At 44.5% G+C, this 26,514-nt stretch overlaps 1 protein-coding gene and 1 long non-coding RNA gene across 3 annotated transcripts; one reads left to right on the top strand and one right to left on the bottom strand.

Moving 5' to 3' along the window:
* Positions 1-592: 592 nt before the first annotated feature.
* LOC139540122 (uncharacterized) lies at positions 593-4,231 on the bottom strand. The gene is made up of 3 exons (XR_011668088.1): positions 2,391-4,231; positions 1,892-2,128; positions 593-1,395 (listed from the first exon to the last, which is right to left on the bottom strand). It is a non-coding gene; the product is annotated as an uncharacterized lncRNA (long non-coding RNA).
* Positions 4,231-26,284, top strand: LOC139540120 (alpha-mannosidase 2x-like). Of its 2 annotated transcripts, XM_071343699.1 has the most exons (23): positions 4,231-4,410; positions 7,303-7,457; positions 8,142-8,399; positions 8,580-8,724; positions 10,424-10,595; positions 11,005-11,132; positions 11,421-11,594; positions 11,853-12,039; positions 15,388-15,565; positions 15,698-15,900; positions 16,120-16,302; positions 16,432-16,546; positions 16,770-16,840; positions 16,925-17,090; positions 17,254-17,490; positions 17,754-17,876; positions 17,993-18,241; positions 18,326-18,467; positions 19,192-19,325; positions 19,584-19,661; positions 19,986-20,180; positions 20,311-20,424; positions 23,571-26,284. In XM_071343699.1, exons 2-23 carry the CDS (start codon positions 7,323-7,325, stop codon positions 23,721-23,723), a joined length of 3,540 nt encoding a protein of 1,179 aa, XP_071199800.1. In that variant the 5' UTR covers positions 4,231-4,410; positions 7,303-7,322; the 3' UTR covers positions 23,724-26,284. The 2 variants fall into 2 exon arrangements, with proteins under 2 accessions (XP_071199800.1, XP_071199799.1); XM_071343698.1 differs by lacking the exon at positions 19,584-19,661.
* Positions 26,285-26,514: the final 230 nt, after the last annotated feature.

The following is a 26,514-nucleotide window of genomic DNA, read 5'->3' as shown; positions in this document are numbered from 1 at the left end:
GTACAGAACATAGGCAAGTCTATGCTTAGGATGTGCATTTTTTGGACTAAGCCTAATAGATCATTTTTGGAAGAAGCCTTTGACTGTCCTGCTCTGCTCTTGCTAAAACACGTTTTTGTGTGCTGCCTAACCATTGGCTGTGCTGTGTAGGCCTACTGCGGCAGTTCAGGAGGTCAGGAGGTCAGGGGGGCTCAGGATTGGAATATACATTGCAATGTACTGCAGCCTAGTTGTATTTACACTATCCCAGCAGCTATATTAGAAATATAACTTTGGTCTGTGCTTCTCCGAGCATGCACTTCGTAGCCTATAGATCATTTTATTGAGACCACACTAAATAGCATATAGGCACACTTGATATTGCACGCCCATCAGAGAATCAGAGATGAGGGGCGGCATCTGGCACACATCAATATATAGCCTAATAAGCAAATTATTCTAAAACACGGAGAAATATTGACATTTCATCAAATACAAATTATATGACCCCCCAGTTTACTGAAATTGAAAAAGCATGACCCTCCCCCGTTTTACTCCAGGTAATCATTCTGAAAATGTAGATTCATCCCTAAATAAAAAGATTCACCAAGTATTGATTTTATTAGGGCTGCAATGTTACCTTTTATTTAGTATGAAGCATTGTATTTCATTATGATAATGATGACAAAAGACAGACCATAGATATCATACAGTATCATCCAATGTTCCATACATTTACCTGAAGTAGACACCCAATGCAGGGCATTAGGTATGAGCCCTCTTGCTCAGTATAGAGACAAAGTAGTTTACTGATTCACTGTATATCCTAATAAATCTGGTATTGGTGGGAATAAATGTACCTATTAAAACTATACACATTGGAAATATACAAGCAAAACCATAAGATATCTTATGATCACTCATTATCCCTATATACTTTGGTGTGATCCATATGCATGAAAACACCCTGTTATGCCATAGTGTGGCAGTATGTTATCCAGTTTTTTGTTGTTTTAAATTGATGGCCATCAAGGGATTCAAATGCTCAAATGTAGAACTTGGCATGGACATTTCTCCCCTAAGACACTCTCAGTCTTTAATGGGTCAGCCAAATTGCCTGACTGTTGTCGGTGTCTTCTGTTACCTTAGAGACAAGAGGAGTCTTGAGGGATCTTGTGCTCACCTAGGACTTGTGAGTCCCTCCCATTGCCATGGTAGCGGTAGAGCTGCTGCTGTGTCTTGTTGCTGTAGGGGAAGAGGAGGCTAGAGATCCAGCGGGGACACGTGACATGCCTCGTAAGAGCTGACGTTACTGAGAGACCCCGTGCACGACAGAACCATAGGAAGTCCACAAGCATCAGGACCAGTACCAAGGACCCATAGAGCAGAACCACAGTCTGGAACAGGGACCTGTAGCTGTATTGGAATCAAAACAGAAAGCTCTCATGAAGAACTAGAACCAAGCTTTCCAGTGGTTAATGACTATGATGCTTCCATGAAAGTCATTTTTGCAGACAGTGCCCAAAGTTTAGGATAATAATTTTATTTGATCAGTTTCCCACAAAAAAAAAACAAAAGAACATCCATAACAACAATGCAAATATAACAACACAGGAAATATCAATATGATCAAAGCTCCAAAGTGTTCCACGGCTGAAATGAGTCACAAACAACACCATCTGTCTCTAATATATTCCTAACAGCTTGTTTAATGAATTATTGAAGTGTCAGCTTTGCTTATATTTCCACAAAAGCAACAAGTATAGGGCGTGAAGTATGTTGTATCAACTAAAAAGCCTACCATACGCTCAGTCGATCTAAGAAAAAACACAACATAAATGCTGGATAGAAAGTTCTGCTCTCCTAGGGTAGCCATACTAGCCTGCAGATTTAGGTGAGTATGGTTACTAACCTGTAAACAGGTTCTTTGGAGTTCGCTCTGGTCTCTGTCTGACTGCTGTTCATGCTATTGTGGTACTGGGAACGTGGGCAGCACTGTTTGAGCCCCAGCCCCTCTCCCAGCCAGCAACAGAAGGACAGGTCAGGGGGGTCAGAGAGGCGGGGACAGTGGAACCCTGTGTGGTGACCACCCCAGTGGTCAGAGTAGGCCTCACACAGCATAGCTCCACACCCTACTTTATTAGGATTTCTGCCAATAAAAAGCAGCTCGTTAGTTGCATATAAGATATGTTAGTTACATGTAAGACAATTGTTAATTACAATTGTTTGTAATAGGTGACTTAATCAATATTACAAATTAAATCAATCACATTTTATTTGTCACATGCTTCGTATACAACAGGTGTAAACTATCAGTGAAATTCTTACTTACAGGTCCTTTTCCAACAAGGCAGAGTTAAAGATAAAGAGGATACAATTAAGATAGAAACAAGGATAAAGTGGAGTCTTACCTGGTTTAAGTCCACAGTATTCCCCTGCCTTTGGTTTGTGCTTTGTGTGGATCATGTATGATGTAGAGCAGGAAACTTACCTGCCATTCCACAGGGAATGCTCACCTAGGGATCTGCCTGTCACATGGCAAAACCTTGCATGTCCTGTTTACCCCCTATCTGGTCCCTTATCATCCCTACATTCTTTATCCAAACCTTCCTCCCAATCCAGTCATCATCCATCACTGGTAGATAATTAGCTGAATAGTCAGGCACTCTGCTATATTTTTTATATCATAATACTCTGCAATATAATAAAAATGAAGGATATTTTTTATTGAACAAAAGAACACATTCTCATATGGACCAAATGTTATCAAAACATATTTCACAAAGTTCATCATAATGTAACAACTTTTCTGAGTGCGCATAAAAATCGCTTTAAGATATAGATGGTTATTTAATCATTGGCTTTTGAGTACATCCCACAAAGCTTTGCAGGTCTCAATCAATCGCGCTAGGCTAAAACAAAGATGATGAATACATACAAATAAATGGTCAGTTCCTGTCTATTCCTGTTCCTGTTTAATAATACATTTTCAAGTTCATAATTGTGCACGCTCCTCAAACAATAGCATGACATTTTTTTTCACTGTAAGAGGTTAAGGGGTGCTCTCCGATAGACGGGAAGCACTATTTTCATGCCACTTCGATACCATAGTGACTTTTTAGTAGCAGGTTAGGAGAATTAACATAGCAGGTTAGGAGTCTGAGGTTAAGGTTAGGGAAAGGGTGAGTTTGCAAAAATCACTTTGTATTGAAGTGGCGTGAAAAGTGTGTCCCCTCATAGAGTAGCGGGAGATCTGTTGACCCTTCCTGTCCGGAAGTAATTTAGCCATTCATTGTAGTCATTGCGATCTGTAGAATTGCTATTTTCTCATGTCATTCTGGGATTACGCATTATATTAATAAAGTCAGATTTAAATCAAATAAGATTAAGGGTACAAGACTGTACATATCAGTGGTGGCTGCTGAGGGGAGAACGGCTCATAATAACGTCTGGAACAGAGCCAATGGAATGGCATCAAACCATGTATTTGATACGGTTGCATTGATTCCGTTCCAGCCATTACCACGAGCCAGTCGTCCCCAATTAACGTGCCACCAACCTCCTGTGGTACATATCTGTGTCTTGGCAGAATCACTTCATAGCCCATAGAGCCAAGCAGGGATAGGCTGCCCGTCGTCACAGTTCTAAGACCAGTCAGAAACGTCCGACTAACCCTACGTCAATGCTGGTGTATCTCAAAACTGAACTTGGATCCGCGTTAAGTAGTAACGTTAATGATATCTTTCGCCACCGTTTTCTTACAATAAATAATTTCAAGATTCTTTCCAGCGAATATCTTGGATACTTTTTTGTATAACTAGCAAATTAGTTTTGAAGTTGAGGGTGCAGTATTTATGAAGTTTGGCAACGAGGACGAAAACTAGCATAGTTCCGCTAGCCAGCTAGTTCAGCCATAGTTCCGCTAGCCAGCTAGTTTAGCCAGGGAAAACTCGGGAAAGGATATAGCTGGGCGCACTAGGCTAATTCAGGAGACTTGTTGTTGTGCCCTGATATCAGGAGCCGGCGGCGAAAAGTTTGATTAAACGTTTCAGAGACTGAAACGAATACATCAGATAACACATATTTAAGGAGAGAGAATCGATATACAATTCCGAAATCGGCTGTAACTGTCACTAGCTAAACAAAGCTTAAAACGATGTTTGAATGACCCTGAATCCAGAAAATGAATGGTGACTGAAGTCGCTTATGGACACGTCGGTAGACTCCTCCTCCTCACCTCATTGAAAGAAAAAAAAAATGAGGGAGTGGGATGTTTCGGTTCCTATTTCGTCTCTGACACGCATATTCAATCTATGGCTGACGGCGAAACAGAGAACCATTCGGTAGCTATGGATAACCGTCCACGGGCATCATAACGTCAATTTTTTTGTGTCCCGAAAACAGATATTCGAGATGATTCGACTCTGACTGGTAGGTTGATTTCTTTGACACTGAGCTAGCTAGCTAGTTACTGGTAGCTAGGCTAATGCTAGCTAACTGGTTGTGTAGTCAGATAACTAACGTAACGTTAGCTAGCAAACGTTACAGTGTTTGAGCCGTGGGATTGTGCCCAGCAGCTGTCAGTCAGTCAGTCAGTCAGAGATGAGTGAAAACTCCAGTGGCAAAAGGATTGCTGAAGCAAGCTTGCTAATGCAGTAATGTAACAGCACCTGCTAGCTAGCTAGCTAGCTAACACGTTCTTAACCTAACGTAACAGTCGTAAATGAAACCGACAGTCTAACTAGCTAACTAAGTTGTTATGGTAACAGAGAAATGCCAACCCATAGAAATATAATGAATAGAACGGACTTGGACGCTCTAACCCTGACAAGTTGACTGGTAAACTCATTGGTACACTCGCAGTGACTGCCTGGTATTGCGATGCAATAAGTTCCATGGTAATTTGGAATGTTCTACCAATTGATGCTGGATTGCCATGGTGATGTAGATTGTTCATTCAAATGATGCTAGCTGATGTGGCTCTTTCAATGGAATGTATTTTTTTCTAATGTCAGTTGAGTTGACTCACAGCACAGATTGAAGCGTATGTACACTTCGGGTACACTCAAATTGTTTCAAATCTACCCGTTATGCCATCAGTGACTTGAATGGGGATGCCCTGTCTATTCATTCTATTTGTGTGTCATCCTGTCATTGTAGATCCTAGCTAATTTAGCTAGCTGTCTGTCAGGCATGACTGCATGAATCATATTTAATGCCTGTGTACGAATGGTATCCTATTTGGAACTACCTAGCTCATTTAAAAATACAATGACACTGACTATCCAATGAAAGCTTTGACTAGCTAGCTAGGGCCATTAATTCAAATAAAATAACATTTTATTTGTCACGTGCATAATACAACAGGTGTAGGACCTTACTGTGAAATGCTTACTTACACACCCTTAACCAACAATGCAGTTTTAAGCAAATATAGTTTAGAAAACATTTACTAAATATACTAAAGTAAAGTTACACAATACAATAACGGGGATACCTGTACCGAGTCAATGTGCAGGGGTACAGGTAATTGTGTTAATTTGTAGATATAGGTAGGGGTAAAGTGAGTATGCATAGATTCTCTCAGTAAAGTTAGCTAGCTAGCATCGAAAAATGTATTTGTCACTGGGTATCACTAGATCTTGATAGCTAGCTATATTGATACTTGTTTGCTTGAAAGATGAAGAATTATTGAGTTGCCATGTTATTGTTGCTTCACACCTCATCCCACACACGGGGAAATGACCATTAACTATTCCGGAGCTTTATTCGACTTCACTGATTGCTGCTGTTTTCATTTACAGGTTCAACAAACAAAGATACATTTCCACAAACAGGGATATGTCTTTATCACGTCGGTTTCCATCATCTCTGTATTGATGAAGGGGAATCAGCAGTCAGTGGCCTCATCTTCTTCTTACAAGCTCATGCATGGGAAATAATCAAATCTAGTCTTTGGAGTCTGATATCCTCATGTAGTGATTTATGCATTGCAAAAGATGTGGAGCTTGCAACAGTGACTTTTCCTAGCAAAGATTGCAAGCTCATTTATATTAAAGGCATAATACTTTACTTAGCTAATATCACGAGAGCCTGTCATCTCCATGTTAGGAGAGGTTTAGTCATCATGCACAGATGGCCCAACAAATCATTTTTGAATTGGGAACCATTTAGTTGTTTTGCAGCCAGTGTAAGTGTTGGGTTTTATCATCACAAATCCCCATGGCAAGGCTGTCACTGACAGCCTGTTAGTTGATAGGATTATGATCATACAGGATTTGCTGTTGGAAGGAGGAACACCTGTCTTTCTTTAGCTAGCAAGCGTCCTGAAATCCAGGCCACTGGGTTGTTTTGCTTCTTGGTATACATTCTTTATCTAGATCTGTCTGTGACACTCCTCTCCTACACACTTGCATACAGCCTTTTACTGAGTACTAAAAGCGGGATTACATAGTTGTTTTGGCCATGCTTCCTTAAACTGAGATTATTACCCTCCTGCTTCAGAAAAGGACCCTAGGACATAATTTAAATGTGACCAAGGAAACGTATCTTCTTTTTTTTTGCCATTGTTGATATGCTTAGGCTTTGTCAAAGAGAGCATCGTAGTGACATTTGTCTCATCCTGGAGTGCTTTGAGCCAAGCGAAAAAGACTATCTAAAGAGCTGGAGGTACCTGTAGCCAAGTCCTTCATTCACCCCTGTTTCTCCGCACCACTGAAGCCATGTGTTTACTGTTATGGCTATGCCCTGGCAGCCAACCAGAGCGAAATGGGACTCTGCCAGTGCTAAAGAATTAGACACAGCCCTGGGAGTTGGACTGGACCAAAGGATTGCACACACATATATACACACACACACACAGACACCATGCTGCGGAGACAGTAGGCTCCCTGTTTGAGCCCTCGCTGTTTAGTGCTTGTTTTTGTGTTTTTTTCCCTCCGCAATTCTCAAAGGTTTGGATGGTTGGGAGCACAAGGGCCACTTTGAAGGAGCCCGGCTGTGGTTTGGCTGGAGCTGACAGACTGCTTGCCAGCTACTGCTGATTTAAGTACCCTGTGTCCCTCACCACACCTACACCCCTACATCCACCTTCTCTGCCAACTGTTCCACCCCTGACTGTTCTGGTTAATGGAGGTCTAAGGGAGTGCAGGCAAGGGTGGGGAACTGTTGCTGACACTGGTCCTGCCGGTCACTTTCAGGCACTTTTTGCACTCCAAGGACTGCACTCCACTCTGTCCTAACTAAGGACCATTCCCGCTTATCTTGGAAGTAAAGAACTACAAGTCAAGGTAGTTCCTTTTTTTTTTTTTTTTTTTTCAAAAGGCTTTTCTACAGGCTGAAGGATGAAGCTGAAGAAGCAGGTGACTGTGTGTGGAGGAGCCATATTCTGTGTGGCCGTATTCTCCTTATACCTGATGTTGGACAGAGTCCAACACGACCCTGCAAGGCGACAGAACGGCGGCGGGAACTTCCCAAGGGTAAGACATCTATAGACATGGCACCACTAGTTAGCTTGTTAGTCTCAACCCTTGTCTGCAATCAAACACCATGTTGTTGTGATACATCTGTGTGCTGTTACAAGCCAGAGGCAGTACCTTTTTCAAGTTTAATGAACACTTTTCCTTTGATTTTGGGTGACATCAAAGCTGTAATTATCAAACGTAGAATACTCTAGGGCCTAATTGGTGAGATGCACACATGTTTAAATAATTCATATCTCATTCATCCATTTATTTTGTACTGTATTCTGAGAGGCATTGAGCTATTTTCATAAACACACCATGTGTAGAGATGCCCAGCCACCACAGCTGTACTGCTTGGCAGCAGCACATATTTGTGACCTGCAGACCCGCTCCAGCAACAGTGTAAATAATGAAGCCTGGATTTGATTGTTTCTGACAGGACAGTCATGTTGGCCTAAACTTGTTTTGTGGCATTTGGCTCAAATAGGACCCATAAATTGTTTGCCTTTTATTTATTCATTTACGTATTTGCTACAGCTTGAGTGAACAAGGACCTGGATTTTCACAACAGTGTTTCGTTTGGGGAGGGGACAGTGAAGTAGTGTATCCATCCAAATAGACTTGCTTGCCATGTTTAGCTCCTCCTGTGACGTTCATCCCCATTTCCCCCCCCGTGGCCTTTTTCCTCCTGCATTCTAGAGCCAGATCTCTGTTCTCCAGAACCGCATAGAACAGCTGGAGCAGCTACTGGAGGAGAACCACCAGATCATCAGCCACATCAAGGACTCTGTCCTGGAGCTGACCGACACCGGCGCTGTGTCCCCCAGCGGAATGCTGCCTTTCCGCAGTGCCAACGGCTCCTGGGTCCTGCCCTTCGACGGACGCCCCACTTTCCTCTCTGTCAAGCCCCAGGACTGCCAGTTTGCTCAGGGCCGCCGCGGACAGACCGACCTGCAGGTGAGCTGCTCTCCAGGCACTTTCTGGTTGTTGTTCTGTTGGCCATCAGTAGGCCATATGTGTATGTAATTGTTAACACACTGTCTCTTGTCTACGTGACACCTTAAGGTGAGAGATTACCGATTTCATGTGATTTGCCTCTTCTCACCACTTTGCCAACTTCGGTCTGTTGTCTTCCAGATGCTGGACGTGTACTCCCTGCTGAAGTTTGACAATGTGGACGGGGGTGTGTGGAAGCAGGGCTTTGAGATCACCTATGAGCCTGGGGAGTGGGACAGTGAGCCTCTGCAGGTGTTTGTGGTCCCTCACTCCCACAACGACCCAGGTGAGGCATACCTCAAAAGCAAGTTTCTTCAGAGCACACCTTAGCAAAACGTTATGAGACGGAAAATTAGGGTTTCTTATTGGACGAGGTCAGGTAGTAGATCTACCTTGCTGTTTCAAAACTGCAAAGTGTGATGAAGGGAGGCCTAGCGAAAAGGAATACCTTTTATTTTTTGGGTCTTACCACAATTCAATACATTTTTCATGTTTTGCTATTACCTGCTGATGACAGGATTGACAAATGGAGTGACACAATTACATTAGAATGCCAACGTCTAGGCTATTTTTAGATTAAAATGGCTGTTACTTGGCACAAGATTTGATTTTAGCCAGAGATTGACAGTTCCATTAGATTTATTTACAGCCAGTGTGAGGCCCGCTAGCTAACTTGACAGTTATTGACTTGTTGACCGTGGTAGATCCTGCAGGTTGTCACTCAAGAACAGGAATAGCCATTCATTATGCTTCCATTTGAATTAGAATAGACTTTACTCATTACTAAGGTGTCACTGAGTAAATGTTCACAGCTAGTCTTGGGTCTGCGGAGAGCTATGAGAGACCACTGGGACTGTTGTCAGTGAATCATGCTAAAGCAGTTTTCTTTTGTTCTGGGATGTCCTCCAAAAGCCAGGCCAGAGCTTTTAATGTTTAACAAGACTGCAGGTAAAGTGAAGTAGGTCAAACGGCAGGACTGGCACAGAGTCATAACAAGACCTGCAGACAACGCAATGGTAAAAGGCCCCTTTCACTATGTAGAACGTCCATATGTGAGGCTCTTAAGAGGACTAAAGGCAGTAGTGGAAAAAACACAGTTTTTGGCATTGGACCAATAGGTTTAGTGTGTGTGAGTGAATCAGTCTGACATGAGTCTGGTTCCATCTCCACTCTGTAAGGCACAGTAGCTTGGTCAATCCTGGGATAAGGAGTGAAACTCTTGTTGAATATTTTTGTGATCATTACAATTTGGCTAATCACATGACTACAAGGTGTGTCTTCAAATTGCAAGTCTGTCGTGGCAATGAATGCAAAGTGTTCCTCAAGTGTGTGACGCTTAATATGCATGCTATTAAAGAAAGCGGTTTTAAATTATTACATTGTTTTTATTTTTAAACCCACTTTATATTGTAATAATCAATGCATAATGTAATAATTATTTAATGCGCAAAAACTTTAAGTTATGCGTTCAGCATTTACTACATTATTGGCAATTTATTACATTATCAGCATTTATTACATTTTAAATGCCCAAGTTGTTAAATTATTAGCAGTTATTACATTATCAGTTGCTACATGCATCTCATCCTTTGACAATGCATTCAAGGTGGCTCATTGTAAGGCACAGTTTCTGTTCTGTTTAAATAATAAAACAGGTGTTATTTTTAATACCGCACAGCTGTTTTGTATGGTACTGTACTGCTGACCTGCTCTTACCCCTCATCTTGTCATGGCGCAATCCAGAATACACTATAGGAAATGGTACAGTACAATACAGGGTCACATTTTGTAGACCCATAAATGCTTTGAAACAGCGAGGTAGCCAAAGCCTACCACAGGAACTTTTCCAATAAGGAACTCCCATTTTTGTTTTCAGTTTAAGCGTTTTGCTTCAGTACTGCCAGTGCTACTGAACAGGACGCTGTTCCTCCTGATCTGTATTGTTGTGCTCATCACCTCTGTGCTGCTGTCTCCCATCCCGGCAGGCTGGATAAAGACATTTGATAAGTACTACACAGACCAGACGCAGCACATCTTCAACAACATGCTGGTGAAGTTGACTGAGGACCCACGCAGGAAGTTCATCTGGTCCGAGATCTCCTATTTCGCAAAGTGGTGGGAGAGCGCTGACATGCACAAGCAGGAAGCCATGCGCAAGTAAGTGTCTCACAGGCAGTACTAGCTCTCAGGCATCTTACTACTGCCCAAATGGATTCTTCCTTATTGTATTTGAGCCGTCTTTTGAGGATTGCCCACATGGGGGAAGAGTCAATAGTGCCGGTCTTGGTAGATTTGATTTCAGTTGTTTTCTGTAATTAGGTAGACATTCACAGCTGGACGAGTTCCTAACTAGCAAAACAGTATATTTTCAGTATCACTTATCACAGGCTGTAAACAACCTGCCAGGCCACATTAGCAGGGTGATCTACAGTAATTAAATAATGTGCTCCACATCTGCCTTGTCATAGAGACTAGATACTCCTGACATAGCCTGCTTTCTGGTTAATGCAGTGGCTCGGAGTAAGAGTTTGCTTTTTCTCACCTCCCTACTGTGTGGATGTCTCAGGCTAATCCTAGGAGGTCAGCTGGAGATGGTGACTGGAGGCTGGGTGATGAGTGATGAGGCCAACGTTCACTACTTCGCCATGATCGACCAGCTCATAGAAGGCCATCAGTGGCTGGAGAAGAACGTGGGTAAGTGACACGTCTGCCCTCTCCGAGACACTTTTTCTTATTCATGCAAGGGGCTTTGCACCCTAAGGTTTGGAGCAGAAGCATTTGAAAGTTAAACTGATTCAAACTCTGAGCGGATAACTTTGCAACGACACCTTTTTTGCATATTGTGTGAAATCCTGTATGACTTCGGACATAGTTCTGTCTTCTGTTCCTGTATGAGTTCCATTAAGATGACATAGAAACTGTGCACCATGCTCTGTTGTATTTTCCACGATGTTAACCCTCCTGTGCTGTGCCCTACCGTAGGTGTGACCCCCCGGTCAGGCTGGGCTGTGGACCCCTTTGGCCACAGTGCCACCATGCCCTACCTGCTGAAGAGGGCCAACCTGACCAGCATGCTCATCCAGAGGGTCCACTACTCCATAAAGAAGCACTTCGCCTCCAGCCGCAGCCTGGAGTTCATGTGGAGGCAGGCCTGGGGTCAGTGGCTGGCTGGTCTGCTGCCAGGAAAACCATCTCATCTATTTACACCATAATGTGCTTTTCTCTCTGGAATACACTGCCACTCTGGACTGTCTTTCAAAGTCAAATTGAGTTTGTGGGAAATGTGGCAATGGCCAATTTATAGTTTGAACTAAGAACAGTAACTGTGTTCCTTGCTTGTATTTGCATGGCACTTTTTATATTCACAGACCCCAAATAAGTCAACTATTTTCTTCCTTTTGTTTGTATTGCCAGACCAAAAGTCGGGCACGGACATCTTCTGCCACATGATGCCCTTCTACAGTTATGACGTGCCACACACCTGCGGGCCGGACCCCAAGATCTGCTGCCAGTTTGACTTTAAGAGGCTGCCAGGCGGCCGGGTCAACTGTCCTTGGAAGGTCCCTCCGCGGGCCGTGGTGGAGGCCAACGTGGCAGAGAGGTGAGCCAAGCAGAGAGCCTCCCCGGGGCTTTGTACACCACACTGCTGGGGGGGGAATGTGGGTCAAGGAGCATTTCCAGGGGCTGTGTGGGGGGATTGGGGGTGAGAACAGGGAGTGTGGGTGCAGAAATACAGGAAAGATGCAACTGGCTTTGAAGACCGTCACTGCAACTTGCTTGTCAATCACTAGTTTTGTGTAGAAAAAAGAAATGCTTCATAGAACTCTACAAAGCACACATTCCAGAGAGAGGCTAATAGAAAATAGTTCTCTAACTGAAAGCTATTGATTGCCTTTTTCCATTAAAGGTCTTTTTTTTAATATCTTCCATTTTCTAAGGTCATGTACAGTCATCTATTGTCCTGTAACACTGGCATTGCAATGGGATGCACTCACACATCTAAGAGATGTGATTGAATATGTAATGCATTTCAAAAGAAGACATTTCTGCACACTGCTTGCAAGCTTTCTTCTTTTCATTCAAATGTATGCTTTGACGAAGGTCACTAAACAGAAACGTTGCTATTGCCAATAATGTCAATATTCTAAAGCAGATATTCCCAAACCGTTGGGGGTACGCCAAATAAAAATGTGATTCCCATTAAAAAAAAAATAATAATAGAAATAACTTTTCTTTTTTTTCACATTTTCAAACAGTCCATTTATATTTTCCAACGGGGCTATACATTTCGCTGAGTTTTTTCTCTCGCCTGAGTAGCCTCATTTTACTGCCAAAAATAAAATTAAACCTACTGTTCAGCGAAATAACAACACAATGTCAAATACACATTAGCCTAGTCAAATAATTAACATCCAATCACATTAACCGTTACTTTCTCGCGGGAATTCCACTTAACGGTCCGTATGTAGCCAAGCGTAGCTGCTGCTCATTCCATTTGCTCGAAAATTGATAAATGTTTAAAAAAAGTAAGGCCCGCATCCATAGAGACACATACCAGCTCTACTGGTAGTACTGATACTACCAGCAGTACTACACCTGCACCTGTCGACGACACAAGTTGTTCTGCTTCCACGAGCACATCCAATGCTAGCTTCAGTAATTCTACATTTATTGTTAACCCAGCTAACATGGACCCTGACCGTTGTGAATCTGATGCAGCCGAAGAGCTACTGCCCCTTTACCCGGGAAAGCACCAAACAACAGACGGATGTTGGACCATCGAAGAAGTGCAAATATGATGAGAACTACATTGAGTTGGGGTTCACTTATATTGGGAGTAGTGCCTTTCCTCAGCCACTGTGCAATATGTGCAAAAAGTACTATCTCACAACTCGATGAAACTTTCTCTCATGTGCAGACATTTAGAAACACAACATGCCAATTTGAAAAATAAGCCACTGAAGTTTTTTGAGCGAGAATTAAGATGACTTTCGAGTCGTAAGACATGTATAAAAGCAACAGATACCATTAATAAGAAGGGGCTAGAAGCATCTTATATGGTGAGCTACCGAGTGGCTAGGACAGGCAAGCCCTATACTATTGTGGAGGACTTCATTCTTCCTGCTGCCGCGGATATGGCTGGGACAATGCTGGGGGAAAAGGCCATAAAAACTATACAGACAATGTTATCATCAAACAACACTTTCATGACACATCAGTGACCTGGCAGGGGATGATCTGAAACAATTACTGCTTCGCACACAAGCCAGTGAATTCTATGCGTTACAGTTGGATGAGCCAACAGACGTGGCAGGCCAGGCACAGCTCCAGGTATATGTCCGTTACGTTAATGGGGGGTCAATTAAGGAAGACATCCTCTTCTGGAAACCAGGACAACAGGAGAGGATATTTTTTAAGTACTGGACAGCTTTGTGACATCAAATGGACTTTGATGGTCAAGATGTGTTGGTATCTGTACTGATGGCGCAAAAGCCATGACAGGGAGACATAGTGGAGTGGTAACGCGCGCGCAAGCAGTTGCTCTCGATGCCACTTGGGTTCACTGCAGCATCCACTGAGAGACTCTTGCTGCCAAGGGAATGCCTGACAGCTTGAAAGACATTTTACAATGAAAAGGGTTAACTTTGTTAAAGCAAGGCCCCTGAACTCTTGTGTAGTTTCTGCATTATGCAGTGACCATGTAACCCTTTTACAACATACAGAAGAGCGCTGGTTATCAAGTGGCAAAGTACTGACATGTTTTTTTTAATTGAGAGGCGAGCTTAGTGTGTTATTTACTGACCGTAATTTTCACTTGTCTGACTGCTTGCATGATGACGAGATTCTCGCACGACTGGCCTATCTGGGTGATGTTTTTTCTCAAATTAATAATTTGATTCTAGGATTACAGGGACTCAATGCAACTATATTGAATGTGCGGGACAAAATTGAGGCTATGATTTAAGAAGTTGGAGCTCTACTCTGTCTGCATTAACAAGGACAACACACAGGTCTTTCCATCATTGTATGATTTCTTTGTGTGCAAATGAACTCAAGCTTATGGACAATGTCAAATGTGATATAGCGAAGCACCTGAGTGAGCTGGGTGCACAATTACGCAGGTACTTTCCTGAAATGGATGACACAAACAACTGGATTTGTTATCTCTTTCATTCCCTGCCTCCAGTCCACTTACCGATATCTGAACAAGAGAGCCTCATCGAAATTGCAACAAGCGGTTCTGTGAAAATTTAATCAGAAACCACTGCCAGATTTCTGGATAGGGTTGCGCTCAAGAGTTTCTTGCCTTGGCAAATCGCACTGTTAAGACACTGATGCCCTTTGCAACCACGTACCTATGTGAGAGTGGCTTCTCGGCCCTCACTAGCATGAAAACTAAATACAGGCACAGACTGTGTAGAAAATGATTTAAGACTGAGCCTCTCTCCAATACAACCCAACATTGCAGAGTTATGTGCATCCTTTCAAGCACACCCTTCTCATTAACCTGTGGTGAGTTATTCACAATTTTTGATGAACAAATAAGGTTTTATATGTAAGATGGCTAAATAAAGAGCAAAATGATTGATTAGTATTATATAATTATTTGTGCCCTGGTCCTATAAGAGTTCTTTGTCACTTCCCACGAGCCGGGTTGAGACAACACACTCATTCTTATGTTTAATAAACATATCGTATAGTGTGTTTGTGTGGCAGGCTTACAATGATGGCAAAAAACAACATTTGAGAGTGCGCTGACCCTGGTGCTAGAGGGTGTATGCAGCTGGAGGTTGAATGTTTTAAGGGGTACGGGACTATAAAAAGTTTGGGAACCACTGTTCTAAAACAAGCACTGTTCAGGAATTTATTATTTTGAATCCTGTAATACTGGCACCCACAAGCCACAATTGTGATGTTAATCAGTGTGTAACCTCTCTCCCCATCCTAGGGCCCACCTGCTCTTGGACCAGTACCGAAAGAAGTCCAAGCTTTTCCGCAGTAAGGTGGTTCTGGTTCCACTGGGAGATGACTTCCGCTACGACAAGGCCCTGGAGTGGGACCAGCAGTATCTCAACTACCAGAGACTCTTTGACTACATGAACTCTCACCCCGAGATGCACGTGCAGGTCAGAGACCAAGCCCACAATTCTCTGGCTCTTCTGGGGAGAGGTCTGTTAGTTATTGAACATTAGTTTTGGATGGATGTTTAGAGTGAATCTAAAATGTCCTATCTCACCTGTGTTCCTATATATCTCCAGGCCCAGTTTGGGACCCTGACCGACTACTTCACTGCGGTTTACAAGGCCAACAATGTGCCCCAGGGTGCCAGACCCCCAGACTACCCGGTGCTGAGCGGGGACTTCTTTGCGTATGCAGACCGCGAGGACCACTACTGGAGCGGCTACTACACCTCCCGGCCCTTTTACAAGAGCATGGACCGCGTGCTGGAGTCCCATCTCCGGTAAGGTCAGATGGAATCAGACAGACATGGCTTCAATACACCTGTGAAACAGCAGGTTGGCATCTGAGCCTTACTCTCAGTCGTTAATTCAACAATGTTAGCCACGTGTGTAGGTTTCAAAAGCTAAATAATTGGAAGATGGAAACCTGTCCTGCACACTGTCAAAGTTTGGGAAAAATCCAAGTCTTTGTTAAAGTATTCCTGTGTGGTGTTCCCAAGGGGGGCAGAGATCCTGTTCAGTCTCGCCGTGGCACACGCTCGCCACACAGGCATGGAGGGCCGCTACCCCACTTCAGACTACACCCTGCTGACGGATGCAAGGCGTAACGTCGCCCTCTTCCAGCATCACGATGCCATCACAGGCACCGCCAAGGAGAACGTGGTCATTGACTACGGCAACAGGTCAGTGGCTAAGAGACGCAGAATAGAGATGTGCCTGGTTTGGGGACACTGGTTTGATAAAAGACACTCATGTCTCCAACTTCAAGAATATTAGGATAATGTGTCCTTTGTCCTTTGTCTCTCCTGTAGGTTACTGCACTCCCTGCAGGGCCTGAAGAGAGTGATCATTAACGCAGCCCACTTCCTAGTGATGAAGAACAAGGATGTGTATCGTTTCTACCAGACAGAACCCTTCCTAGAGACGGTGAGGGAGAAGGACTGGGAGCGTCAACCTGTTCATGACATGGAGCTCTCTAACAATGCCTTATATAAGACTTATATAAGCTATTGTAACACTATCTTCTCTTTTCTGTCACTTTCCAATGGGATTCTGTGGTAGACAGGAGTTGTGATCTACTACTCAGTGCTTCTCTAGTGTAAGCAATCAGTGCAACTGACGATCACATACTCGTATCCTTATCCTATAGGATGACCGACGTGCCACCCAAGACTCCCTGCCCCAGCGCACACTTATCGAACTGGACCAGTCAGGACCCAGGTAACCCCCCCCCTCCACTCTGCACCAGTACAGGCTCTCATGGGTCCGGTGTTTGTGACTGATATCCCTCTGTCTCTCCGTCAGGTACCTGGTGCTATTCAACCCGGTGGAGCAGGATAGGCTGTGTGTGGTTACAGTGTTGGTGAACTCTGCCAGGGTCAGGGTGCTCACAGAGGACGGACAGACCCTCCCTGTGCAGCTCAGTGCCCAGTGGAGCTCTGCTAGCCAGATGAGTGCAGAGGTCTTCCAGGTGTGTGTGGTTGCTGGTTTAATTTGTGGTGCTCTCAGTGGCTACTTAATGGGCATTGCTTGGTACTTCATTTGACAGATGCATTGATTATATTAGGTGTAGCATGAGTGCCTCGGTCTGTCTGCCGTGTGTGTGTTTAACTTGTGTTCTCTCCTGTCTACAGGCCTCCTTCATGGTGCGTCTGCCTGCCCTGGGCCTGGCTGTGTTCCACCTGTATGACTCTGCCGACACCCCCATGACGCTGCGCTCTGAGACCCTGCTGAGGCTGTCTGGTCGGGGGCAGACTGCCCACGCTGTGGATCCCCTCCCCCTCCGCTCCCAGACGGCAGACCCACAACCCTTCTACATCTCCACCCAGGCCCTCACACTGGGCTTCTCAGGAACCACCGGCCTGCTGGAGGTGCGTGGAGGGGTCGAGGGCTGGCTGCAGCCAAGATGGTAGCCTATGTAATGCAGTACTTTTGGCCAAAGTCCTGGACTGTCATTTGGGGATGCAGCCACTGATAGGCTCTAACAGATTTGGAATTCAGCCTAAAAGTTGACTAAAATTATCAAATTTGTCCAAGGCCCTTTTCTCATTTGATGAATTCCAAATAGGCAGCACAGACTCATTTGGTTGAAGTGTAATGTATAATATGGTCTCTCGTTCTGTCTCTCGAGCAGAGTATCCGTCGTAAAGACGACCCTCAGGAGTTGAAGGTTCAGATCCAGTTTGTGACATATGGTACTCGGTCCTCCAAGGATAAGAGCGGGGCTTACCTCTTCCTGCCTGACGGAAAGGCTAAGGTGAGCTAGCTTTAAAACCCTCCTACCTCTACTAGAGATACAGTAAGTTACATGTAGACCATTTTAGGATCAGTAACCTGCCTCAATTAGAGAAACACACTGTCTCCATCTTTCAGCCCTACAGTCAGAAGGAGCCTCCGGTGGTGCGTGTGGTGGAGGGACCTCTTTTCTCTGAGGTAGTGGCTCTCTATCAGCACTTCCAACAGACCATCCGCATACACAATGTGCCAGGTGTGGACGGTCTGTCTCTGGATGTCACCACCATGGTGGACATCAGAGAACAGTCTAACAAGGAGCTGGCCATGCGACTGGTCACTGACATCCAGAGTGACGACACCTTCTACACAGACCTCAACGGATTCCAGGTCAGACCACAACACACACTTTACACTATAGAATGTCTGATCTTTGGCTTCAACATGTACCTCGATACTGTAATGTTTCCACAGATGCAGCCCCGGCGCCGCCTCCTGAAGCTCCCCCTGCAGGCCAACTTCTACCCAATGACCAGCCAGGCCTACATCCAGGACAGCCAGCACCGCCTCACCCTGCACTCTGCCCAGGCCCTGGGTGTCACCAGCCTAGAGAGCGGTAGGGAAGGACCGCTCCTATGTTGTTTTTTCTTAAAGGGGAAATCTGCAGTTGCTACATACATTTTTGGATTTATGAAGTAATGATATGTACCCATTGACTCTTTAAGAATATAACTTATAAATGCCCCATGAGCTTAGTTGAACTGTCGAACCCAAAATATAAGCTTGTCTTAAGCCAATGTTTGTAAACAAAGTAAATATAAACAAACACTATATACCCTCAAAACATGATTACAACTATAATTTTGATATCATGGTTTGTGCCAGTCCTTGCATCTTTAGCTCTGTCTATGAATTTGGTTATATTACTCCAGCCCCATACCTCAGCTTTTTTTTACCAAAACAGAGGCAGGGAAAATGCCATTGACCATCCATAGGCAACCCAATTTAGAATAGAATAGGCAACCACAGAATAATCCCCAGTTTACAATTGGCTCATTCATCCCCCTCCTCTCCCCTGTAACTATTCCCCAGGTCGTTGCTGCAAATGAGAACGTGTTCTCAGTCAACTTACCTGGTAAAATAACGGTAAAATAAATAAAAAATAAATAAATAATTTTTTTTGAAGAAGACAATGCTTTCTTTGATCATTGTCTGAACGCTCCCAACCCATAGGAATCCCCACCCAGTTAGAATGGTGGAAGTCCTCAATGGGAATGTCAATCATAAATCGCATTCTATCCAGATTCTATGATAGAGCTCTCTGCTTTTCCCTACTTCAGGCCAGTTGGAGGTGATTCTGGACCGGCGGCTGATGCAAGATGATAACCGCGGCCTGGGCCAGGGACTGAAGGACAACAAGAAGACAGCCAACCGCTTCCGCCTCCTACTGGAGAGTAGGTCCACTGGCAACAAGGTCAGTCAGTCTAGAGTACTCAGATGGAAGTTACTGGAACTTCCTGGATCTTGTTTATAGGTGTCATATCCAAGCAAATGAAGCCAATCTAGTCTGAGTGGAAACAGTGGGTAAGCCAGAAATTCTGTTTATCAGCAGTTGTTGAAAATGTCTCATCTCTCATTCTGCGATTGTTAACCCCTGTCCCTCCATTCTTTTGTCACCCCCTTCCATTTATTTTTGTAATCTTTGTCTGTCTGCTCTTCCATTGCACTCCAGCATGCTGGCTTCTTTGCCAAACTCTCCTCCATGTTTCACTCGCTCATCACAATCACTCTGAGAGGCGGTGCTCAAGAGGTAACGTTGCCACGGCAACAGTGAGGTTGCTAGCTACCCAGCCGTAGCTGGCAGGCTGTCTGTCTGTGTAATCTGTGCTATAGCTGTAGTTTTTAACTTTAGTTTAACCTGTGTTTTAGCTGCCCTCTACCCTGTAGCTCAAAGGTCTGCCATAGCAGCATCCTGGAATTGGATATGCGCTTAAAATAAAAAATAATTGTTTTCAGCTGTTCAGCTCTGCAGCTTCCCTGCTGTGTTGAGTGCTGAAGCTAAGCAGGGTGGGATGGGGTTAGTTGTCAGATATGACCCGTGTTGTCTGTTGTGACGTGTTTCTCTGCCTCTCAGGTGGTGGACAGTGGACCAACCAGCTTCCCCTCCCTGCTCAGTCACTTGACCTCGGCCATCCTCAACCACGAGGTGATTGCGCTGCCAGTGCTGCCCAAGAAGCGTGGCATCCCTCCCCTGCACACCTTCGCCCCCCTCACAGGGGCCCTGCCCTGCGACTTCCACGTGATCAACCTGCGCAGCATCCAGCACCAGGTAACTAGAAGTGAAGTCATTCTCTTGTTTGTGGAGCGTCAATATACTGGAAGATATAATACATGTAGGGTTCTGTGTGTTTACCATTGATGCTGATATGTTTCTGCTTTGCTGTTTTTGTGACGTGTAGCAGGACACCCACTCCCCGTCTCCCTACACGGCCCTCATCCTGCATAGGAAGGGTCTGGACTGTGGTCTGGAGACCCCCAACCCCGGCTTCAACTGTACCACTACCGAGGGACAGGTCAGTGGTCCTCAACCACACACACACACACATGGCTCACCACAGACACAACTGGATAGTACTGTAGGTTGCACACATGGCTCACCACAGACACAACTGGATAGTTACTGTAGGTTACACACATGGCTCACCACAGACACAACTGGATAGTACTGTAGGTTACACACATGGCTCACCACAGACACAACTGGATAGTACTGTAGGTTGCACACATGGCTCACCACAGACACAACTGGATAGTACTGTAGGTTGCACACATGGCTCACCACAGACACAACTGAATAGTACTGTAGGTTACACACATGGCTCACCACAGACACAACTGGATAGTACTGTAGGTTGCACACATGGCTCACCACAGACACAACTGGATAGTACTGTAGGTTACACACATGGCTCACCACAGACACAACTGGATAGTACTGTAGGTTGCACACATGGCTCACCACAGACACAACTGGATAGTACTGTAGGTTGCACACATGGCTCACCACAGACACAACTGAATAGTACTGTAGGTTACACACATGGCTCACCACAGACACAACTGGATAGTACTGTAGGTTGCACACATGGCTCACCACAGACACAACTGAATAGTACTGTAGGTTACACACATGGCTCACCACAGACACAACTGGATAGTACTGTAGGTTGCACACATGGCTCACCACAGACACAACTGGATAGTTACTGTAGGTTACACACATGGCTCACCACAGACACAACTGAATAGTACTGTAGGTTGCACACATGGCTCACCACAGACACAACTGGATAGTACTGTAGGTTACACACATGGCTCACCACAGACACAACTGGATAGTTACTGTAGGTTACACACATGGCTCACCACAGACACAACTGGATAGTTACTGTAGGTTACACACATGGCTCACCACAGACACAACTGGATAGTTACACACATGGCTCACCACAGACACAACTGGATAGTACTGTAGGTTACACACATGGCTCACCACAGACACAACTGAATAGTACTGTAGGTTACACACATGGCTCACCACAGACACAACTGGATAGTTACTGTAGGTTACACACATGGCTCACCACAGACACAACTGGATAGTACTGTAGGTAACACACATGGCTCACCACAGACACAACTGGATAGTACTGTAGGTTACACACATGGCTCACCACAGACACAACTGGATAGTTACTGTAGGTTACACACATGGCTCACCACAGACACAACTGGATAGTTACTGTAGGTTACACACATGCCTCACCACAGACACAACTGGATAGTACTGTAGGTTACACACATGGCTCACCACAGACACAACTGGATAGTTACTGTAGGTTACACACACGCCTCACCACAGACACAACTGGATAGTTACTGTAGGTTACACACATGGCTCACCACAGACACAACTGGATAGTTACTGTAGGTTACACACATGGCTCACTACAGACACAACCGGATAGTTACTGTAGGTTACACACATGGCTCACCACAGACACAACTGGATAGTTACTGTAGGTTACACACATGGCTCACCACAGACACAACTGGATAGTTACACACATGGCTCACCACAGACACAACTGAATAGTACTGTAGGTTACACACATGGCTCACCACAGACACAACTGGATAGTTACTGTAGGTTACACACATGGCTCACCACAGACACAACTGGATAGTTACTGTAGGTTACACACATGGCTCACCACAGACACAACTGGATAGTTACTGTAGGTTACACACATGGCTCACCACAGACACAACTGGATAGTTACTGTAGGTTACACACATGGCTCACCACAGACACAACTGGATAGTACTGTAGGTTACACACATGGCTCACCACAGACACAACTGGATAGTTACTGTAGGTTACACACATGGCTCACCACAGACACAACTGGATAGTTACTGTAGGTTACACACATGGCTCACCACAGACACAACTGGATAGTACTGTAGGTTACACACATGGCTCACCACAGACACAACTGGATAGTACTGTAGGTTACACACATGGCTCACCACAGACACAACTGGATAGTTACTGTAGGTTACACACATGGCTCACCACAGACACAACTGGATAGTTACTGTAGGTTACACACATGGCTCACCACAAACACAACTGGATAGTACTGTAGGTTACACACATGGCTCACCACAGACACAACTGGATAGTACTGTAGGTTACACACATGGCTCACCACAGACACAACTGGATAGTTACTGTAGGTTACACACACGCCTCACCACAGACACAACTGGATAGTACTGTAGGTTACACACATGGCTCACCACAGACACAACTGGATAGTTACACACATGGCTCACCACAGACACAACTGGATAGTTACTGTAGGTTACACACACGCCTCACCACAGACACAACTGGATAGTACTGTAGGTTACACACATGGCTCACCACAGACACAACTGGATAGTTACTGTAGGTTACACACATGGCTCACCACAGACACAACTGGATAGTACTGTAGGTTACACACATGGCTCACCACAGACACAACTGGATAGTTACTGTAGGTTACACACATGGCTCACCACAGACACAACAGGATAGTTACTGTAGGTTACACACATGGCTCACCACAGACACAACTGGATAGTTACACACATGGCTCACCACAGACACAACTGGATAGTTACTGTAGGTTACACACATGGCTCACCACAGACACAACAGGATAGTTACTGTAGGTTACACACATGGCTCACCACAGACACAACTGGATAGTTACACACATGGCTCACCACAGACACAACTGGATAGTACTGTAGGTTACACACATGGCTCACCACAGACACAACTGGATAGTACTGTAGGTTACACACATGGCTCACCACAGACACAACTGGATAGTTACACACATGGCTCACCACAGACACAACTGGATAGTACTGTAGGTTACACACATGGCTCACCACAGACACAACTGAATAGTACTGTAGGTTACACACATGGCTCACCACAGACACAACTGGATAGTACTGTAGGTAACACACACGCATGCAATTGGAGTCATTATAGTAGTCTGGAAAGATTATTCTGTCAAACACACTCTCAACCCCTCTTTCACAAACTGTATTTATCTCTCTCTTTACATCTCTCTCCTTGTGGCTATCCCTCCAGCTGGGTTTGTCGTCTCTGTTCCGTAACCTGGACCTCCAGCTGCTACAGCCCGTGTCGCTGTCCCTGATGTACTCCAGCCCCCCTATGGCTAACGACTCCTCCGTCAGCCTGGAGCCCATGGAGATCTCAGCCTTCAGGCTCAAACTGCGCTAGCCGGGCCCAGATACGCACCTCCACACCAGTCCAGGACCAGACCAGACCCACCCAGACCAGTTTTGGTCCCACCTGGTCCTGCTCTGTTCAGTTTTATTCTATAGGAAAACTGCCTCCCAGTGTACAGAGGGGTGGCCACGCTGGTGTTTCCTGGTCCAACCTGTGTATACACTACGCACTACACACATACACACACACACACACACACGCACTACACACCACACGCACTACATACTCTCTGAACTGTAAATTCAGCCCGTAAGAGCAGGTAGCCTTCATGACTAGACTCTATCTGCAGGGGGCAGAAGATGGCTGTCGCAGACACAGACAGACAATCTCAGAACCAGAAACCTTTTGGGGGTTTTGTGCTTGTGATAATACAGGTGCTGTCTTTATCACAGAACAGCTATTGGCGGTCTTCTGCCTTTGCATTGCAGTAGTGATGTCAAGTAACAGAAACATACTTTGTTTTAAGTTTTTAAGATAACTTTATTTGATTATTTTTTCTATCCCATCCTGGACTAACTACTGAATGTAAATATCACAAGGATAAGGACCTGGGAATAACGTGGCGACGAGTGCAATTTCTAAAGCTTTATTTGGTGTGGACAGTTTAAAAAATCTATATTTAATTTTGATGGAGCCTACCTGCGGCGGACTAGAGAACTGTTCATTCCATTAGGTGCTCATCACTGCTCATTGTTTTCTATTGACTGCATTAACCGACTGAATGCAGCTGTGTACTAGCAGTGTGAATGTGTGCTCTCTCTCGCTCTCTCGCTCTCTCTCTCTCTCTCTCTCTCTCTCAGTAGCTATGGCTCTGTAAGATACTGTATGTCAGGTAGTCACTCACTCTGTAGTCACTACCAGACTGGTGACTAGATCACACACACTACGGAAATCCCAATCCTCACGCTACCCTTTTTTTCCGTCATCATTATCATTATCGAATTAACTGGACAGCTTGCTATCCTTTCAACCGCCCGCCCCCCCTGCCTGTAGATGGTCTGAAGACAAAGCTGTCATATCCTGATGAGTTGGCTGGCTGTGGAGGACCTGGAATGGAATTTAAATGATGTTTGTATTTAAATTCTCCTAAAGCCGTTCTTGTTGTGTACTATCCTGTATGCAGTGGAAGATACAACTATGATGACGATACCTCGTATTTAACATATGACACATGGTTATGTATAGTATGCTGCTGTGGAAAACTTCTGTGAAGATGCAGTATGTCGGAGGAGTAGTGAGTGTGTAGTGAGACCCAGAGTGCAGTATCGGGGACAAGGTTTCGGTTCACACTACTGGACTGCTAATCATCATTACATTTACATTTAAGTCATTTAGCAGACGCTCTTATCCAGAGCGACTTACAAATTGATATCATATTAGTGAGTCTGTGTAGTGGTGTTGGAGCATCGGCGTACTTATCTCCTTGTTTCAAAGCCAGGCATTGAAGGCCCCTGTCTTTGCAGGGAGGATTGTGGTTCAACCTTCACTACCTAATTATGTGGAGACATTAACAGGGGTCCTCCAGGGCTGACTTAGGCAACCAGTTTACTTTTGCATATGTGGTCTTTTTTTATTTTTAAATCAGCTTTCATCATAAAACATCTCTATAGCCTTGACCCTGGTGGGGTGAAGGTACTCTATGATCCATATCTGTCTTTGGTAGTGGTGGTGAAGGTAAATCATCAGTAATGGCAGATGTACTATGTTGATATCGGGCCACTCTCACTGCCATTTCTCACTAGATGTTTCTCCTCTACCTTCTTCCCTGCCTCTTCAACCATCCTAGTATCAGTGGAGGCTGATGGGAGGATCTATTCGGTATGGCTGAAATGGAATGAATGGAACGGAGTCAAACATGTCATTTCCATGTGTTTGATACGTCCCTTTTTTAAATTCCATTCCAGCCATTACAATGTCCTCCAATAGCTCCTCCCACCAGCCTCCACTGCCTAGTGTCCAATGCTACATTTCCTCTGGGCTTTTTATATTTCTCCACCTTGCTCTCCTCTTACACCTCCCTCACTACATCCCTGATGTTTTACACTCCTTCTTCCTCAGAACACACTTCCCTATGGTCCAACATTTTACTCAACAATGCTTAGGCACTAGCCTGGTCCTATACAGTGTATGTGCAGTAGCCAATTCCTCTATTGGTATGACAACAAAAGAACAGAGTGGTGGTTGAAGTACCAACACACTGTACCACCAGACTACCAATGTACCTGCATCACTTTTCAGGTTGCATTTTCCCTCTGACTATATGTTCTACCATGACATGACACTACCACTGTACCTAGTACAGCACTCTCCCCTGTTGTCCCTTTCTCCTCCTCTATTTCCTACTGTCTGTGTGTCCGAGTCACTCTGTAGACTTGTCTTTTGTATGTGATTTGTTGTAGCACTTTTTTTTTGTTTAAGATGGAATTTATGAAGGACTAATTTGATGTTTTCCTCAGTTTTTATTTCTTCCTGGATGTGTGTTTCAAAAAAGATGCATAGAAATCAATTGCAGACAAGGTGGAGACACAATAAAGATCAAATATGATACTTGGTATGTGTTTTGCCACTGCTTATTTTCCTCTTATAACCAACTCTTTATGTTAACACCTTTTATTAAAGGCCCAATGCAGCTGTTTTTATATCAATATCGAATCATTTCTGGGTAACAATTTAAGTACCTTACTGTAATAGATTTCCATTTAAAATGGGCAAAAATAGGTTTTTACCTATCATTTTACTAGGACTGTCTCGGAGTGGTCTGAGCGAGAGGGAAAACTGAAAA

Source organism: Salvelinus alpinus, chromosome 15, assembly GCF_045679555.1.
Source record: "Salvelinus alpinus chromosome 15, SLU_Salpinus.1, whole genome shotgun sequence".
Classification (NCBI taxonomy): Eukaryota; Metazoa; Chordata; class Actinopteri; order Salmoniformes; family Salmonidae; genus Salvelinus; species Salvelinus alpinus.
This window is presented reverse-complemented; position numbering and strand designations above follow the sequence as displayed.

Bases quoted from the DNA above. Each gene is read 5' to 3' on its own strand.
- LOC139540120 (XM_071343699.1), top strand. From the start codon at position 7,323: ATGAAGCTGAAGAAGCAGGTGACTGTGTGTGGAGGAGCCATATTCTGT. The intron at 8,725-10,423 runs GTGAGGCATACC...CCATCCCGGCAG, and splicing joins TCACTCCCACAACGACCCAG to GCTGGATAAAGACATTTGAT. The intron at 17,491-17,753 runs GTGCGTGGAGGG...TCTCTCGAGCAG, and splicing joins GAACCACCGGCCTGCTGGAG to AGTATCCGTCGTAAAGACGA.